This window comes from Pagrus major, chromosome 18 (genome assembly GCF_040436345.1).
Source record: "Pagrus major chromosome 18, Pma_NU_1.0".
NCBI lineage: Eukaryota > Metazoa > Chordata > Actinopteri > Spariformes > Sparidae > Pagrus > Pagrus major.
The window spans coordinates 23360499-23379913 of record NC_133232.1 but is presented as its reverse complement, the minus strand read 5'-3'; the positions used below and the strand labels follow the sequence as shown (position 1 = coordinate 23379913).

Here is a 19415-nt window from a genome sequence, read left to right as displayed (position 1 = left end):
GTATCATGAAAGTCTTATATAGTGCAGGACTGAAGAGCACTTTGTGGTATTGCTACTTGCACTTAACTAAAGGATCTAAATACTACTTCCACCACGGCTGAACTTTGACTCAAATGAATTCATAGCCAAACATTCATGCACTCAGACACCCTGGCAGGACGTGTGTTCACACACAACCTGTTCTCCCATTGAGGGCTCGGAGTCTCCTCTCAGTTAGCCATCTCCTCCACATCCACTAAAGCCCTGCTGTTGCAACCAGCCGGCCCGTCTCTACAGGTATGTGTCAGTGTGCTCAGAGCGCACACCGGCATCTGGCCAGGCTGACTCTGACAGAAGCTTGTGTCTGGACTTGCTAGCATCAAATAAAACCTGGACCAAACCCACAAACCAAATAATGGAGGAGCCGGGAGGCACCAGCACTGACAAGGACAACGTATCTGAGGTAACAACCACATCTCTCTGCTGCACGCACACCCTCAAAATTTACAACAACGTTCTGCGAGCCTCCATTGCTTTTTGGCTGTTATGCAAAGATATGTGTTAGGCTTATATAATTGAGTCAGAGCGTTATAAATTACATTTCTGGACTGTTGAAACAAAACGTAGCGATGAATAATCTGGTGCAGTGCAGATACTTAAATTTTTTAAGCAGTCTTTGCGCAAGAAGGGCATCTCAGTCTAGAGAGAGAATGACTGAATGCTGCAACATCTTGAATTAGCAACAATAATCTCATCCTTTAAACACAGACACTAATCTGAGATCATTTACACACACACACACACACACACACACACACGAAGAGGAGGTGACAGATCAGAGGAGGCAGCAGCACAGTGATGGACGGGCTGTGCTAGCCTGTGAAGTCAAATATCGCAGCATCAGTACAAATACAGATTCAGTGTTTGTATTGAACTGCTACATTATTGATTATGAGTTATCAATTATGGATGACAGTCTCCTCAGAGGCATCACAGTCCAACACCACAAAGAGATGTCTTGTAGATGGGTTGAACCATCCTGCACAATCAGACTCAGTTCGGCTGTTTGTGCCACCCTGCTTTATTATTGATCATGACCGATCAATTATTGATACTGATGATCATCAGGGGACTTGAAGGGCTTAAATTTGAAGGCCCATACCTCTTCCTATACATAGATGTTTAAGGACATCTCTGCTTTATCGCAACTTGGGTCTTATTTTCAGAGCAGTGGTCATAATTCCAATCAGCAATGAAAACAGTGAAGTCAGCACTGAGACCTGAGAACATGGTGACAACAGCAGATTATCTTAACCACCGGTTTCCAACCATTCTGGCTTGTGACCATTTACGCCTAAAAAAGGACCCTTAGTGACCCCAAACAGTCTCAGGTCTCATGCATCTTACATGTTTCGTTTTGGTTTGTGTACAATAACCCTGAATATTCTTTTAAATAGATGTTACAAATGTTTCTGATCCTTTTGTTAAGTTAACTATGGGACGACTAATTCAAAGAAATGTTACTGCGCAGTCTTTTTTTCTCCTGTTTTATCTGTTGTATTCAATTTTTATCTCCTCTTTTATTTTACTCTTCTTTTTACTGTTTAAACGTGTCTTTTTGTATTGCTGTGTGTAAAACTTTGTTTTAATGCATTTTGGTAACACTTAAGAGTACAAATCATATACTTATGTAATGCTTATCTAATGCATGACTCATGATGATTTAATGCCTGCAGGAAGCGTTAATTCACAGTTGCTTCATTCATTGATATGCAATCAAATTATTCACCTACAGTGCCATTTCTTGTAAAAAAATATATGACGATATATTACTATAATTTTATATATATTTTAATCAAACTCCTTGTCAGATGCAAATATTTACATAATAGATGTAAATACATAAATACAGTTGAATACCGTACTGAAATCAAGCTAATTGATCACTTATCAATTCATGTAGGGCCTAATAAGTAAAGTGTGAATTTACATTCCTTATCTGATGCTCTATTACATGCAAACTAATCACATAAACTATTAGTGACTTGATCATTTGTTAATGGTGAGCAACAGGAACTCATGATCCATCCCACATTAGTTCATCAGATCATCATTAGTCATACATTAGTTAAGCATTACTTAAAGTGTCTGCAAGGAACTTTAGTTTCTGTTGATTCTGGCGGCCCCTGTGGACAAAAGCAGTATGAGCACAACTGCCTGCTGTCATAAAAATCTTAATTTGGCTAGCCTGAGGATTTGATTCGACAACAGATAACACATTCAGCAGCTCAGTGATAGTAATTTTGTTAAGGAAGCTAAAGTTATCAATATTCCTGACATTACAAAAGAAAAATAAAGGTGCCGTTTCGTATGATTTTGAATTGAGACTGTTTCATAACCAGTAAAAAACTTCTTGTAGTACGTTGAAGTATATGATCTGTACCCTTATTGTAAAGCGTGACCACAGTTTTATCGTCATATGCTGAAGACTTTAAACTGCATTGCTTTTTTAAAAAAAGTTGCTGCACAAATAAACCTGCCTTGCTGTTTCTTTTTTCCAATCTTGTTAATCATGTCAGAATTACCTTGAAACCCCCTGGGCTGTCCCAGCTCTTTGGCAACAAAACCCCTGACCTAAAATGCTTTCTTAGTTGAGCACACTTGAAATGTCTATAATTGTCCCTTGTTGCTTGGGAAAACTGTGTGCCAACAGAACTATTGTCAATATAAGTATATATAATATAAGCAAAGTCAAACAAACTTAAATTCAGAGGCCAGGCACTTAACTGTGATGGATGTTTACAACACATCTAGGAAGTTATATTAACCTGAGGATTTGTTTTAACAGCGTGTATCCTGGATTATTTTTAGCATTCTCTATAAACAGATATCTGCATATGAAGGCAGAATCTGTTGGCAAGGGACAAGATTCAGGTATTGGAAGCATTCTGGTTTATGTTTGTAGTCGGAGTAGTAATGATCAATCACCTTTGAGCAGACTTTGGATGAATACAGGTAAACAGTCGGTGTGGAGAGCAAAAGAGGTGGAATGCAATCTCCAACCCATCAGCTATCGTCTGACCACAATTAAGCTTTTAATTAGCTTTTTTTTTAAATTTATCTACATTCACATGAAGATATCTGTTTAAAAAGATCAGCCATATATTTTGTCTCACATTTCAATTTGCTAACTGGACTGTAACAGTGGCCAGTGCACATAAGAGGAAGTCTTGGCTCAGATATCTAATGTCCAGATATTCACTGGCTACACTGAAAGTGCTGATACACTGGCCGTTACCCAGTCATTGTCATATGATAGCGGATAAGTTGAGAGATCTCAGCTGACCCAAGTTGTAAATAAAAAAAACAGAATTATCCTTTAACTGTACATTGCATCCTTCATTAAAAATCAGACATGATGTATCTGATACAATCACATCACTGCATTGCGCATCGCAATCAATCCACTGACAGTCACGACATGATGGGAAGGGCAGTTGTCAAACACTCACCTGAGTCCGTAAAGCACCGTGCCGTCGGGGTGGAGACGGATCATCCTGTTCTTGACGGTGACGCCGTGAACGAAGGACTTCTTGTCGTTGAGGAAGTAGGTGTCAGGGACCCAGAGCTGATCGGCCACTCGGTTATCCAGAGTCAGGTTGTAGGCGATCTCGGAGTAGGACAGACGCTTGTCCCGCCACGCTTGCTGGAAGTACATCGTCAAGGTGTAGTCCTGGAGAGCAGAGGTGGATGTTACAATATGAATATGCTTTATTTCCACTATCATGTCACACAATGCTAACATCTGACTCTGCAAATGTGTCACAGCTTGTTGTATAGGCTCTGAATAGTGAGAAGGTCAGCCAAAAGGTCGCTGGTGGTCCCAAAGGCCACGGCCTGTACTAGGGGCCATGGTGGCAGGGGTTGGGGGGTTAATATTCAACTATCCTCCTTTAACTTTGAGACCGTGACCAGAGGGGATCTTTCTCAGCTGGCTGGCTATTGTCTCACGCTAAAAATATCTGCTTCCACTCGAATGGATGAAGCCACTCTCTTCGTTACAGAGACAGTACTCCCTCTGATGCAAATGGCCAGTAGATTTCTCCATCTGGTGTCTCTTTTTTCGTGCAATAAACAACCGAACTACGACATTTCAGAGAGAGATTTCCAGATTTAACCTTGGTGAGAAACCTGCATCTGTACTGTACAGTTTGTTTTTACACATGCTCAGTAAACTGTATCTCCTCCTCTCTCTCTTTCCTCTGCTTCTCACTCTTAAAAAAGACTTACACCCACACAGCCACAGTGAAACACAGCACTGCAGTTGGATCTGCTCTGTTGCAGTGTATTGCAGTGCAATCGATGAGTGGGAAAGCAAATTAAAAAATACAGTCTGTGAAACGAGGCCCTTGAGCTTTTACTCTGAGCAGCCATCATCGTTACTTCTCCGTGTTTCTACGTTTCTAAGCCCCATTAGTGTGACGCCACAAAGCAATCTTTCACTCTTAAAGTCTTATCATTCATTGCATGCAGTGTGCGCGAGCGAAGCACTGCGTAAAAAGGGCATCTAAAAATACATGAGCTGCTGCCATGTTGATTTTTTCAGGAGTGAAAAGTCAAGCGAGGACGGCCGCATCCTTATCCTGTTTTACAAGAGTTCCCACTGAACCTTCGTCTCACACTCGCTCCCTCTCTGTCTCATTATCAGCCTGTCGATCGGATGTCTCTATCACCTTTGGGATCGTTAGCTGCCGCCTGCAGGCTCGGTATACTTCACCCACCGAGACAGCATCTCCTGCAGCACGACCATCGTTTACGATGTTGATGAAGGAACGACACAAGAATCATCTGAGGGGGAAGATACTGTATCCCTCTGACTAAATTAGAAAACTGAAGCAAACAATATTAACTAAAGCCCCGTGGTAACAATCTGAGCAACTTGATTGTTTTGAGGCAGAAACTGTTTTGCGGTGTCACAGACTTTTAGCAATAATCTCTCCGTATTTTTCCTTTTGCTCCACACAGCGTTGTGATATAACTGGGGTGAAACATCCTTTGACATTTTGGTGGATACGGTAACAAGCGTGAGTGTGTGTGCTGTGTCACACACACATTTTGGATTTTGGATGTTTGCATTCATAGCTCTCAAATTGTATTTTACATTAACAGGGTAGAATTTAGTGCTACAACTAATGATTATTATCACTGTCTTTAAATGCCCATCACAACTGCCCAGAGTTCAGGTCAAGGTTTGTCAACATTTCAAACAATTTTTTGAAACAAGTGAAAACCCAAAGACATTAAATTTATGATGATTTAAAACAGAGAAAAGCAGCTCAGATTTGAGAGGCTGAAACCAGAAAGCATTTCGATTATGAATGATTAATTATCAAAAGACTGTAATGAATTCATTATCTTTCGATCGACAACGAGCACCAGTAGGAATTTTACTTACAGTGTCCAAAATTATTTCCTCGTTCACTCACTCAATAGTCTAGGCAAGTCAATTTGATTTATATGGCCCAATTAAATAGCTATATCACAAATCACAAATTTGCCTCAAGAGGGTTCGCAATCTGCACAATCTGTCTCTTCTTAAAGCCTCAATTCAGAAAAGGAAAAACTCCTTCACCAGGGAAAAAATGGAAAAATGTCAGGAAGAACAACATAGGAGGGATCAATCTTCCAGGACAGACAGACGTGCTGTTGACGTCATGTGTGCTGAATAGACCAAAATAGCAAAATTACAGTATGGAAAATCACTCACTGCTGCCTATAATAGACACTCAATAGTTAACATTAGAGGGGGCAGTAAAATGCAGAGCACGACTGATGCTCGATTCATGGGGCAGATGCTGATGTTAGGGAGTGAAAAATTCTGATATATCGCCTGATACACACCAGAGCAGTGGTTGTGAACCGTTTGGAGTTGAGACCCCCCAGAAAAATCAGGTTGGCATTAATGATCCCCGATCAATTTAGAAATCATGTCCAGGTTCGGGTTGTGTAGTGTAAAAATCAGCTAAACGGACACTGTGCTTTCAAGTTCTCTCCATAGATGTACTAAATAATAAATAAATGTATACATATTTTTTTACGTGTGTGGACTGATTCGTTTCCACGGTCATCGACACTGTGCTCGTCTGTAATCAGGGTAAAAATTCCAGCTGTAACCATGGTAACAACTGTGTGACAGGGTAACGCAAACTCAGTGCTTCAGAACGACTGACGAGCTCAGGTCGGCTTCGGATAACTACTATCTCGTGGTCGGAGCTGCACTCTAATATAAACACATTTTCTGCAATAATCCCTCAAATGCTGTTATCAAACACACAAATATGTAGCGGAGGCAGCGTATTTTATAGTTTGGCAATAAACTTCACTGTCAAGGATAACATCTGTGAACTGAAACAATAAATCTCTCTGGGAATTAAATTCATATTGATATATCAGTTGGGCTCTAGTAAAATGAATCATTGTTGCTTGTCTGGTGCCACCAAACTGTAATTTTTGCATCTGTAAATTTCAGAGAATTGCATTGTGGGATTACTAGCAGAAAGTTGGACCCTCAGACACGAAAAATAAAATGGTGAGGAGTAAATATAGAGCACTATAGACGAATCCAGTGAGCGATGTGTGCGTGTCACCGCCACTACTGCGGTGGTAACTCAGCGTGTGCTGCTGCCTGCTTACAGTGTAGCTGGATTAAAGATGTACGACAGTGGCTCCCAGTTAGATATCAAGGAACCTTATAGGATGGCGATCTTAACGTTATTCAGATTTTACATATTGATTAAATCGGTAACAACAACAGCCTCAACAGATATTGAAGAAATAGAGAAGAAACTTGACCACACACCACATTTGAGATGAAATACTGTGTAAAATACTAGGCACTGAAAATGGCACCACAGTAAAGGCGACTCGAGACACAGCAAACATTTTCACGTCACAGGAAAAAAAAGCATGTGTGTCATTAATAACTTTAACAATGGCTCTGTTCTATTCAAGTGTCCCAGTAAGCCATGACAGTGTGACAGCGAGCCAGCGTGAACAATACCAGGACCCTGAAACTGAAGCAGCGAAATGGAATTCAGCCTTCATTCATTTTATAATTAACACCTGTGCTTTCCCCGCTGTCATGTGTCGAACACCACTGAGATGTGTCTCTTGTTAAGTAACCTGAGCTCGGATTCATTTTGTGTGTGTATATATGTGTGTGTGTGTGTGTGCAGTGCCTCGTTGTGTACGTTCGGAGGTTTCAGAGTATAGAGATGCACAGCGAACACCTGGGCCTGCACGCTGCCTCCTGGCTGTTCTGTAAAATGGCAGCGTAATTACGGCCTCACAGATGGTGCTGCTTACCTCCGCTTGGACTTCACTTGAGCTCAGAGAGGGACACAAAATAGACATGCCTCCCCCAACACACACACACACACACACGCATACACACACTCACATACACACAGTCACACTCTCTGTCTCTTAGTACAGTCAAACTCATTGTTCAAATAAATCTGCACATTAAAATACCGTACTGCCAGGGAGTACATTTTGGGATCTGCATGTTAATTTTTTTTTATCATTTCAACTACAAATTTAAAAAATCTTTTAAAAAAATGTGCATATTTGATATTTATGTCACAATGTAGAGCAAAACGCTGCATTACACACATGTTTTTCTCAATATGGGGCAGCACTGATGGTAAAAATAACCCAATCGAAGTATCTGTCAACACAAAATGTAAGTATTAGGTCACGATAAAAGGCATGTTCCTTGATTTAGCATTCTAAAAATAATGCCTGAGTAATAAACAAGACATTGAAGGCGCTACGTGTTCACACACAAAAGATGGAGTCTGAGACAGAGGAGCAGGTAAGGAGGATTTTGCAGCTTCCCGAAGAGAAAAAGAAAAAAGAAAAAGAAAAAAGCTGCAGATCTGCGAGAGACAGACCGTCCCATGCTGGAGTGTCGGTCTCCAAAGCGACCTTCAGTCTCCTTGTCACAAGCACTCCTCAGAAACTCCATTAACATCACACAGTGAGCATCCGTGAGGGAGACATCTTGTGGAGAGCACCAACATTTTTGTGAAAAAAAGGAAAAAGCCTGACAGCAGTGAATGTATAAACAGGATGAAGACACAAACGAGGCCCGGCTAACTTAAAAAACATCAAGGCTGGTTGAACAGTGACGGTGTCTCTCCACTGATATGTTTCTGGGCTAACAAACTGCCATTAAGAGCCTGACACAGTGACGAGGAGTACATTTGTGTTTCCCTGAGAAATCTGACAGCCTACAGTTGTTACAAGACCTCCATTACAACCACATCAGCAGTCACAACCGACATGGGAGGGAGCTGCCAATAGACGAGAGACGTTAACACAATATATGCTGCTGACGTTACTGCGTTCTCTAATGAAACCAACCTGCCACTTCATTCATGTGTGGGAGTCTTTTATGTTTGCTGTTATTCAAAAGGCGTGTCCAACAATGCTCGCTCTCATTTTCATTTGTAGTCATTTCTCATTTTCTGTAACCGATGTTTTAAAAAAGCAGGAGGTCCTTAATGTGTATTTTTGGATATCCGTCTTCTTATATGACAAAACATATAAGAAGACGGTCAGATTTGGTTTATTTCCTGCAATTCTTGGAGGGAGAAGAGTTTGCTAGGGCCTTGAACTGAACTACTGTTCACTTATATCTTAGTTTTGACTTCTGACAGGTTATGCTAATAAAAAATGAAGAGAGATGTGATGTGAGAAGATGTGATTCTAGTACTCTGTCAACAAGTACGACAGAAGAACATCCATTGGGCCTGTCCTCGTCAGTCGAAAATGAAACCAGCTTATCACATCTAGGCACGGGACGATCTGAAGATTTCATGTCACAATTATCCAGTCCGACATAACTGCGATTCAGGATATTATCCCGATACTCATCTTAATATTCTTAAACTTTAAAATAAAAACTGAAACTGCACTAAAACACACTGGGATCACATATCTGTTTTTAGTGAAAAACAATCTTAAATACGTGATCATGAATCACAAGGTCTACCTGCTCAAAGAAAGGATAGATAAATGGTGGTAACATCCTCTCCCTGTCATTTTTTAGTTTGGATTACGTTGCATTTACACACAACCGATTTGACGTCTTTGTGGGGGATACAATTACTTCCATTGAGCCTGTCCTTGTCAAAAAATGGCTATATACATCAAAAATTAAAACTATATTTTCATATGTTGTAAGACGCGACGTGAAAAGCCTCTAGGGTGGAGGTCGGGTATGGACGGTTGTGTTGAACAATCACAGGACTTTCATTCAGGAGACCTCTGATCAGGTCCAGAGCAAAACCAGAAGTCAACACTAAGTTCTTTTAACTTACTAACGTAGTGAAGTGACGTCACGTACATAAGGTAAGTTACTTAGGTGACATAGGTACTGAAGTGACAGAAGTAACGTCGTGATTTTAACCCAAACCACGATGTTTTACTAAACATAACCAAACTGTGACCGTACAACGAAGGTCGCTGTTACGCTGCAACGGTCATGTCGTCTTGGAAGAAGCCGACGATATGATTATTTATTTGTAGTATTATTGTAGTTTTATAAGACTAACCCATTCAGGACAGTTTTATTTATACCTGCGTTCGGCCCATATAAATCCAGAGAATTCATTTTCTATCACTTCTTTGAGAAGCTAATTCTGTTAAATCTGTATTAGGGCTGTCATAGTCGATTATCGTGGTCTATAGTATTCTTGAAAAGGATATTATCACGATGTCTACAGGAAATGTTTTTCAGAAATGCTTTGTTTCTTGTGTGTTTTGTCTCTTTTTTTGGCAAATGCACACTCTGCAGACATTTACATTTCACATCACATTACATTTAAGAGGCTGATACATACATTACATTTACATTAAATGATACATTTAATGTATCATTTCCACAATATTATCATATGTGTATTATTAATGTTTCATTTTTAAATATCACGATTACCGTCAGTTTTAGTAAATCACAACAGCCCTAATCTGCATATATCGTATTTATATTTATAAAGATATATACAAATCAACTTGCATTTAACTTAAACTGTTGTTCATACTGGGTTTTAAAAAGCACAAAAGAAAAAAATACATAAATGCTGACTTTTGCACTCTGTGGGACCCCAGACAATGAGAAATTAAAGCCAATTTCCCCAAAACACTAGGGTTCAAAAACATATTCCACCCACGATCTGTTGGTGTGACAGCTGTGCTTCCCTCTCAGCTTCACGGGACCAGACAGACGTCCACCATATTGCAAACGCTTTCATCTGCGTCCTGCTGCAGAGTGCTCCAGTCGAAACAAAAGAGAATATGCTGATAATAACAATGTCTACTGAGCGCAGCCACGAGGAGACGACTCGACGTTTGGGCATTAACAAGCTCGTCTGCCGACATCTCGGCCTCTTGTCTGTTTGCTTCCCATCTACAAGCTGGAGGAGACGCCACAGCACATCAACCGGTCAAGCTGAGCTTATTCGTTTGTTGTGCTCTCTCTCTCAGTGTCCCGTTAGGTTCGGGCTTCAAATTAACTATTGGGGGTCAAGGGGGAGAGTTAGTGCATTCTGAATGAGTACATACACATCCTGAGGGAAGTGACAACATGGACGCCTCTATGACTCTCTTTCCAATTGCTCATTTTTCAGCTACTTAGCTTCAGTGCAGAAAGTGCCTGACAGAATCATTAAGGGAGTCATCAGCACATTAAAGGCTTTTAATGGAGCCGGATAACTTACTCTCTGTTTCAAGACGCGCAGCTTTTTTGTTCCCCGCACCGGCCATTATGAACGAATATTACCAGCAATTTAAATTTGGCATCGCTTTGCTCTCGCAGTGGGACTCCGGAAGGGTAAGTGTTGACAATTAAAGCAAAGGACGAACGGGCAGAGTAAAAATAGGAATCCTCTTTCATCGTCTTGAATCTGATTGATGATTTTACGCTTGAGGATGTGAATTTCAAAAAGCCACAAAGGTATCAAGTAAATCAATTATAATTCAACAAAATTACACGTAAACATTTAAAAATGTGTCACTTTGACTGCCTGATGTTTAAGAATTGTGCAACTGCATGTATTTAAACCTTTCACCACCAGGTTTCACTTTCAAATCTGATGTGGTCTGTTATTTTTTAAAGCTCGGGGTCTCTTCTGACGTTGTTTTATCTTAAATTAACCCCGGCACTGCAGACTAAACATTGAACAGAGAGCCCAGCGTGCATGTAAGAAAGCTGCAGGATTAAGTGTTGTTCTTGTGCTGTAATTATTGCTGCTGACCATATTAATCTGTTACTCCATGTGTCCACTCAGCATAACTAATGACATTGTTCTGGACAACCTGCTTTCTTGTCTTAAGCTTTTTCTTTTTTTCTTTTTTTTTTTGGAAAGCTCAGCAGAGCAAACAGAGCAGGCAGAGTCAAAGCTGCGCCGGATCAACAAAGAGACTTTTATTGCATTACATTTTATTGAAATGTTTTTAAAAAATGTGAATATATCTGTATAAAAATGTTTTTTTGTAGCAACTCTTGAAACAGAAAAGAAGTGACACAAAATAAAGATTTGTAATAACAGTTACTCCACTGATTGATTGATTGCCTGTCGCTGTAGTATCTCTGATTTCACCCATTTAGTGCAGTTTGTCCTTATTGTTTATTTTCTATTAGACACACTGGTTTATGGTTCTCTGCCCTCATCTGTTTTATTGTTGCTATGATTTTAACCTGTTAACCCCGCGCTGTGTCATCATTGTTATTTTATTATAATATTTTAATACATTCCTCTCTGCCATTTGCAACATTTTATCAGACATATTCTTGACTAGATCTGCATGAGTTTACTTTATTAGCAAGAGCGGTATCAAAGTGGAAGACAAATGCTGCTTAACATTACAACAGTTGGTATATCCGAAGTCCAGATTCTTCTTCCTGTTTCTCTTTTTGAATGACGGTAAAATACTACCGCCACCTCGTGGTATGGAGAGCTGGCTGTCAGCTGTATTGCAGCGACACAACAGTCAGCTTTTTGTCGCCAGTAGTTCTTTGATGACGGTTTGGTGAGGCCACTCCTCCTCTATTATTAAGAGTCAAGAGGGATAAAATAGTAATTGGTTGAAATTGAACATTGCCAAATTTCAGTACCATTTATAAAATAATTGCTATAGCTACTATGTAAAATAACATGTCACAGTGGGTTGGTTTTCCTCCTGTTCCCCTGACCAGCTGCTATTTAAGTCATTTAATATGCAAAAGTGCAAAACATCTGCAGGACCCAGCCTTTAAAATGTGGTCATTTTCAGCTCCGTGTTTAATATGTGTAAACTGAATATGTTTGAGTTTAAGGGGGTTTGTTCGACCAAAAAGTAATGTGAATGTGGCCATGATCAGGAGGACACTAAGGGTCGTGGGGTGTTTCAGGAACGTGGAGGGAGTTTGCATTGTTGGGATTTTTACAGGCTGATTTGAGGCCTTTTTTACACATAATACAATAAACTTCTACAGGAAACGTTGGTGGCCTTTATGGACAAAGTTATATACGACATTTCCGACCTGGATAAGTCAGAATCCGATCTGGTGACAGGTATTGAGATAGCTATAATAACCACAGAGAAACAGCCAGACTTCTTGCTAATGATCTTCTTTGCTTATGTAGGTCAGTGATAAGCATTAAATTGAAACACTCCTTGTAGGACATTTAAATTTGACTGGTTTTAGTTCAGCAAATAAACACGTAAGGACAAAAAATTTACAGAAAATAAACCTACAGTTAGAGGTACAAACAAAATGCAAATAATAAAAGAACTTAATTAATAGGATTTTTTTACTATGGGATGGTGTAGGACCTCTGTATTTCTGCTACCTTGGCCTCAGCCCTGGATTTGGTGAACTGTGGTTTTTCACTATTTTCAGACATTTTATAGAATAAAAGACGAATCCATTTATTGAGAAGAATCCATCATTAAAATACTCTTTAGTTGCAGCCCTATTGAAGGTACTACAACCATTAACATTAAAGGAAATCTCTCGCATCATCAGCATTTATGAAAAAATAAACTGCAAAATATCAACAAAAAACAACAGCAACCTTCACCTGGATCACAAATGTTTAAAACCTTGAAAAAGTCCCTAGAAAAAGAGAGGCCTTATTTGCTTTTCCTTGACTTCCCGAGATCCACCAAAAAAGGCTGCGTTGTCATGGCAACACTGAGTAAAAATAACACAAGCTTATTTTCCACAAGCTGAAAATAAAATGGAACAGGATCAGTTTGGACAAACAAGATCAAAATGGTTGCTAATTCACAGACACAAGAAGCTGCATCTCATAACGTCGAGGCCCGCATCGCGTTCCCTTTGGTCATCACCCCCCCACACACACACACGCACGTACACACACAAACACATGCACACACACTGTTAACTGATGGTCAGATCCCCTTACTCATGTAAAGAAACCAGCGCTTGTCAGGATAATGATCATAATAAAGGGAACGCTCACGCCCCACTAATTCCTCCATCCCAGAAGCCACCACAGCTGGTTTGTTTAAATCTTTTAATTCACAGCCAGCTAATTAACATTCAGAGAGCAGTATTATAGTACAGGCAGTGCCTCTTAACAACCACCAACCTCAGGTATTTTACATGTAATTAACAAGCAGGATGGAGAGAAGACGAGGAGTGAAAATACTCATTTACCTCACTCCAGCCTCGAAGTGTATATTGTAGCCGTACTCAACATATGGATGCATGCTGAAGATGTTATTATGCAGCACTGATGCATCGCTGAGACAACAGACTCCACTTGTATTTAATCAGCTGCACTGGCTGTGTGCAGAACACTTTTTAATGCACCGTAACCAGGGTTCGGTTCCTGGATCTGTGATTTCAGCAAAAACAAACAGCATTATGCAAATGCAATTTCAGCTGCTAAGTGAGGGAGATGAGTGATGGAGCGAGATGCCAGCGCTGAACAGCAAAGATAAACGGGAGGATGGGATGAGGAGGGAGGGGGTCTCGGCCATGATATCATATCTGTGCCATATTTTGCACTAACCCCAGTGAGTCAGCACAGCCCACCCAGCGAGGATGTGTGGTCACACCTCGGACTCGGAGGACACTTCCCTCTCAAAATAGCACATTTGTAATGTCATGCAGACAGGGTTCTACCTCGGCGCTGACTGACCTGCACATTTTTATTGCCCGACAACACGGCTGACCTTTGCCTCGACGGGCCATCGTCGCGGATCACACGGGAGTGCACAAAAAGAAAAATGACTCCGCGTTGGCACGTATACACATGAGAAACCAAGCTCATATGCACATAACACAGAGAGAGCAAGAGAGAAGAAGCAGAACTACAAATCCCATTTCATACCCAAACACCACCTCGACAACCATCATGCCCTTCATGTCAGCGTAAAAGAAAAATGCCACAATGGCTTCAATCAGCCCCGACCAAAATGCAGAGTTCATTCTCCACCAGAGGCATTTTTATCTTTAATTAGAGGAGCGAGCAACAGTCTACAAACTGAAACCTGCTGACCGTCATGATGGCGGACGGCTCACAAACACTGATTTCAACTCATATTCTGTCACTTCTGACAGCAAATTACTCCATTTTCCTTCATGTTCGAACACATCGGTGCAAAATTCACACTTCATTTGGAATCGAGTGTAACTGCTGAGGATTTGGTTGTTCAGTTTTCTTCAAAACAAATTCAGATTAACAAGAATCTACTTTAAATGTAAAACTTTGACCCTTTTCCATCTGGATTAAAACCCTGTGGATCAACACTTTAAAGGATAAATTAACAGAAAAATGAAAATGCTGTCGTTATTTACTCACCTCCATGCCAGTGAAAAGTTGGGTGAAGTTTTGTTGTCCACAAAACATTTCTAGACTTCACACCAACAGCATTCTTCTAAGCAACTGAAGTAGACGGGACTTGTTTTAAATGTAAAAAAACAACTGGAAAAAAACATTAAATGTCTCCACACAGCTTGTTCTGTGAAATCAAAGTCTCCAGAAACTACAAGATCCCAAAGTGTTTTGAAAAGACGTTATTTACAACCACAATGCGTGGTTGATGGGCTGCATGCTAACATGTTTAGCTTAGCAGCTACAGTTTAGATTTCAGCTTTAAAAATAGCGTGAATAACGTCTTTTCAAATCAATTTTGGATCTCTGGGCTTCCAGAGACTTGGATTACGCCGGGCGAGCTGCATGGAGCCATTTTATGTTCATTTGTTTCTTTACATTTTAAAACAAGTCGTCCACTGCAGTTGTTTAGGAGAATGCTGCGACGCTGTTTTGCTGTGAAGCAAAACTTTATCTGACTTTGCATCGGCACGAGGTTGAGTAGAGAATGACTGAATCTACATTTGTGGACGTACCCTTTAACCAGTGAGCCTGACTTATTAAAGGCTTTTTATACAATGCCTCTTCTCGCTCGGCCCGAAGAACGTTTTTTTTTCTGTGACCAGTTTTATCATCTTCATGGGCATCTTCAGGTACGTTGACTTATTTTATATGAAACCGACTCAGCACTTTAATTCTTTCTCAGTATTTTAACTCTAATTTTAAATTAATCGTTTAAGTGATTTTTTAAGCAAAAGTGACTAAAAGAAATCTAGTTACAGCTCCTCAAATGTGATTCTTGTCAATGTTTTCACGGAAATAAACTGAAAATCAAGAATTTTGGACTGTTGATGGGACAAAACAACATGAGATCTAGGAAGTTATCATTGACATTTTCACTTGTGGAGACAACTGATCAAGGAAAGAATTGATAGATTAGTGGCGGGCGTTTATTAGAGAGCCTTGTCTTTAACCCCTCAAACCTCCCTGAAGCACCACTGAGCCAGTCGTTACAGACTCACGCTGTGCAGCCAAATACTGCGGACATTTTAAATCATAGCAGACATCCCAATGTTTTCTAAAACACCAAATATTTCATGCCAAAATGTGAAGAACATTCAGATAAAATGATGCACAAAATATCTAGAGAAGATCCATTTGATCAAATTGTGCAGCCATATTGGGTTTGAGTATTTCCCGTTTTTTGAAAATCACAGGAGCAGTGCAGAAGGATCTTTCCAACCTTAAAGCCACTTAACAGGAGAGAAAACTGAATCCTGAGGGGTTAATGAAGCTCCTGCTCTCTTGTAATATTTCCTCAGCCTCCACCACCAGAATGTAGAACATCATTAATGGAGACGGTGAAACTGATCACAGTAACCTTCACCTCTCTCCCACCCTGTTCCTCACTGCCTTCACCGGTTTCATCCTCGCCTCCCCGTGTTGTTTTCCCTCTCAGCACTTTAATCTTAAAAGCGGCTGCCCCTGATGAGGAAGATCAAAGCGGCCCCGCACCGAGCACAGGTCACCGACTCCATCCTCGTGATCACGCTGCACGGTGATTTTATTGATTTCCCTGAGATCAATCCTGTCCTCCATTGTGCCAAAGAGAGCTGGACGAGGAGAGGAGGAGGAGGAGGAGGAGGAGATTCCGACCTGTTATGTAAGTCGCAGGATGGGTTTTTCACAAGGTAACAACAACGTGTGGAACACAGGTCCGCTGAGGTCTTGGATGTTTTGGGGTTGTTGTGTTTTTTTTTTTTTACTTTTAGTCTAAATTTGTCAGTCGTGTCTGAGGGACGCCTGTGCAGATCTGGCAGGGCGAGCTTTTCCGAGAAATGAGCGAGATGAACGCTCTCTCATAGCCACAGGGAGTTGCATGACGTCAGTCGCCATTCACTGTTTGTGCACAGTTTTGTGTTTTGTTTTACACACACACACACACATACACGCAAACACACACACGGATGTACGAAGCAGTGTTTTTTTCCAGATGAATGCTTACATAGATGCCTAGTTCTTAAGTAAGATAACCCTTTGGAGCAAGGCAGAGGTGGATTACATGGCTGCTGAGCCCAGAGTCACAGCCAGGGATCCAGTCAAAGTGGTGGGAGGGAAGGACGGAGGAGGGAGAGAGAGAGAGAAAGAGTGAAAGAGAGAGAGAGAGAGGGAGAGAGAGGACGAAAGCGAGTGAGGGGTTTCTATTTCAAATCTCCCCGGACCCCCAAGGCACTTCCGTTCTGGCTGCATCCTCCACCAAAATAAATCATTTCCATCAAAGGGAAAGCTCTGACCGTTCAGCGCCTTCCCTCATCCGAAGCAGAACTCACATATTTGTTTATGTGCTGAAAACTCATCCACTGCACTTTAATCAAAATGACCACCACAACCACCACAACCCACACCACCACCACCAGCAGCAGCAGCAGCAGCAGCAGCAGCAGCAACAGATACACACATTCGACAGGCTGCCAGAATCAAAACTCAGATGGGCCAAAAATTAACAAGCACTTGAAAATGGCTCGATTAATAATAGAAAACACGTCTCCTTCCAGTCGTACTGGCAAACTTGTTTTTAATGCTCTTATATAACATCTCTATTATGTTGCTCCATGGAGAGGCTGCTTTGTAAATCATCTCCTCTCACACTCAAGACATGCCCTTCATATCTTCCTCTGAATGCATCCAGGACCACATATTCCACACTGGATCCACTGCAGCAGATCTACACTGAGGTAGTTAACATTGCCATCTTGTGGGATGCCGTCTGTCTGTCTGTCTGTCTGTCTGTCTGTCTGTCTGTCTGTCAAGTGGATCAATAGGTGGTGCTCTTGCATGGGCTGTTGAACTTTTCCCCCTGTCCTCTCCAAGTCACACATGACGTTCATCTTTGTGCACCAAGAGCGCTCAAGCCCATTTTTTTTCCTCTTCCTCTTTTTTTTTTTTTTTTTGGGTTGCAATGCTGTGTGTGACCAGACATGTATTATTAACAAATTGCTTACGTCAACTGACAAGTAGGGGGAAGATCATTTACGTAGAGATGATGTGATTGGTCGGGGAATGATTTCAAAATAATAATAATAATAAAAGCCTCGAAAATGATGCCAGTTTAGAGAAGAAGAAGAAGAAGAAGAAAGAAGGAAGAAGAAGAAGAAGAAGAAGAAGAAGAAGAAGAGGGTGTTTTTATTCATTTTGTAGGTAACTGCATGAGGAGGAGGAGGAAGAGGAGGAGGAGGAGGAGGAGGAGGGGGTGCGTGTCAACAAAATTACACCACCAAGGCTTGACAACGTGAAGCAGTCAGGAGCACACACACACACACACACACACACACACACACACATATACACATACACACATGCAGCCCTCCGCGCGCGCAGCCGGGGCTGTGCGTCCGAGTGCGCCAGTGAGTGTGTGTTTTGAATTCAAATGCAGCAACACACCAGAGCTGCAAATGCGGAGACTGAGAGGAGGATGGCGATGATGTGTTTGGGAACGGAAGCTTCTCTCTCTCACACACACACACACGCTCTCTCTCTCTCTCTCTCTCTTTTTTTTTTACCCGGGTAAAATGTATCCACACAAGACGCCTCAAACCTGGCTCTCTCTCTCTCTCTCTCTCACACACACACACACACACTGACCCGCGCTAAAGTAGCCCACTTCAGAGGTGTTCCAAGCCGTGCCAGCGAAGGCACCAATTGGCAACATGATAACGATGAAGATGCACCTACCATATTGACTTCAGACACCATGTCTATGCTGGCTATGTCTATATTCATCCCCACGGCCACCGGCGCACCTGTGAAGGAGAGGAGGCGTTAATACAACATACATGAATTATTCCCCATCATGTAAATTTAACAAATTCGTGACGCGCGCTCAGGTTCCTCTCTGCTCCCCTCCACCTACAGGAGACTTGTGCATCATCAGCCCGAGCATGAAAAAAAAAAAATCATGTTTTCACACGCAGCTTATCTAAATGCTGTTAATTTTCATCTTTATTTGAAGCGGGGGAGGGTGATCAAACATTGATGAGGGAGGATCGATCACGTTAAAAGCCCGAGATATGCACATCATTTCTCATGGAGCCGTAATTGGAAAGGCCTATTTGCTGTGAAGGGATGATTATGTAAATGAAAAAGCAGATTTTGCGATTCATTAAACATGTATTGCACGTCAGGCGGGCGTGAAAACATCACATTCAGTTTTTCATTTTTTTTCCTCGTTACCTCCGAAATCTGGCCTCAACCGAATGTCGTATCCTTTCATCAGTCTGTCCACTGTTTCTTTTACCAGAGGCATATTGCTCGGATCTTTGATATCCTTGACGCTGGGGAGGGGAAAAAAGAAGGTGGTGTAATGCAGAATAGCTTATTAATAACACACGCCAGGCACGCTTTAACAGAGGCTGTACATGACATGCGAGACAAGAGGGCAAAAACATGCGAAAGGAGCTTACCCTTGAGCCCAGACAGAAGTCACTAGTAAGGAAAAAGTCAAAATCCCAAAGTGGTTTTTCCTGATCCTCCCCATCGCAACAG

At 41.3% G+C, this 19415-nt stretch overlaps 1 protein-coding gene across 4 annotated transcripts in view; it reads right to left on the bottom strand.

Annotated features, from left to right (window-relative positions):
- gabrb2a (gamma-aminobutyric acid type A receptor subunit beta2a) overlaps nt 1-19407 on the bottom strand; it is a 39404-nt gene extending 19997 nt beyond the window's left edge. For all 4 annotated transcript variants that reach the window (XM_073486357.1, XM_073486355.1, XM_073486356.1 and 1 more), the window contains exons 1-4: nt 19334-19407; nt 19104-19204; nt 18606-18673; nt 3492-3712 (exon numbers count right to left, since the gene is read on the bottom strand). In XM_073486357.1, coding sequence (XP_073342458.1) covers nt 3492-3712; nt 18606-18673; nt 19104-19204; nt 19334-19407 — 464 coding nt within the window. The remainder of the gene's footprint in view (nt 1-3491; nt 3713-18605; nt 18674-19103; nt 19205-19333) is intronic.
- Between the last annotated feature and the right edge of the window lie 8 nt (nt 19408-19415).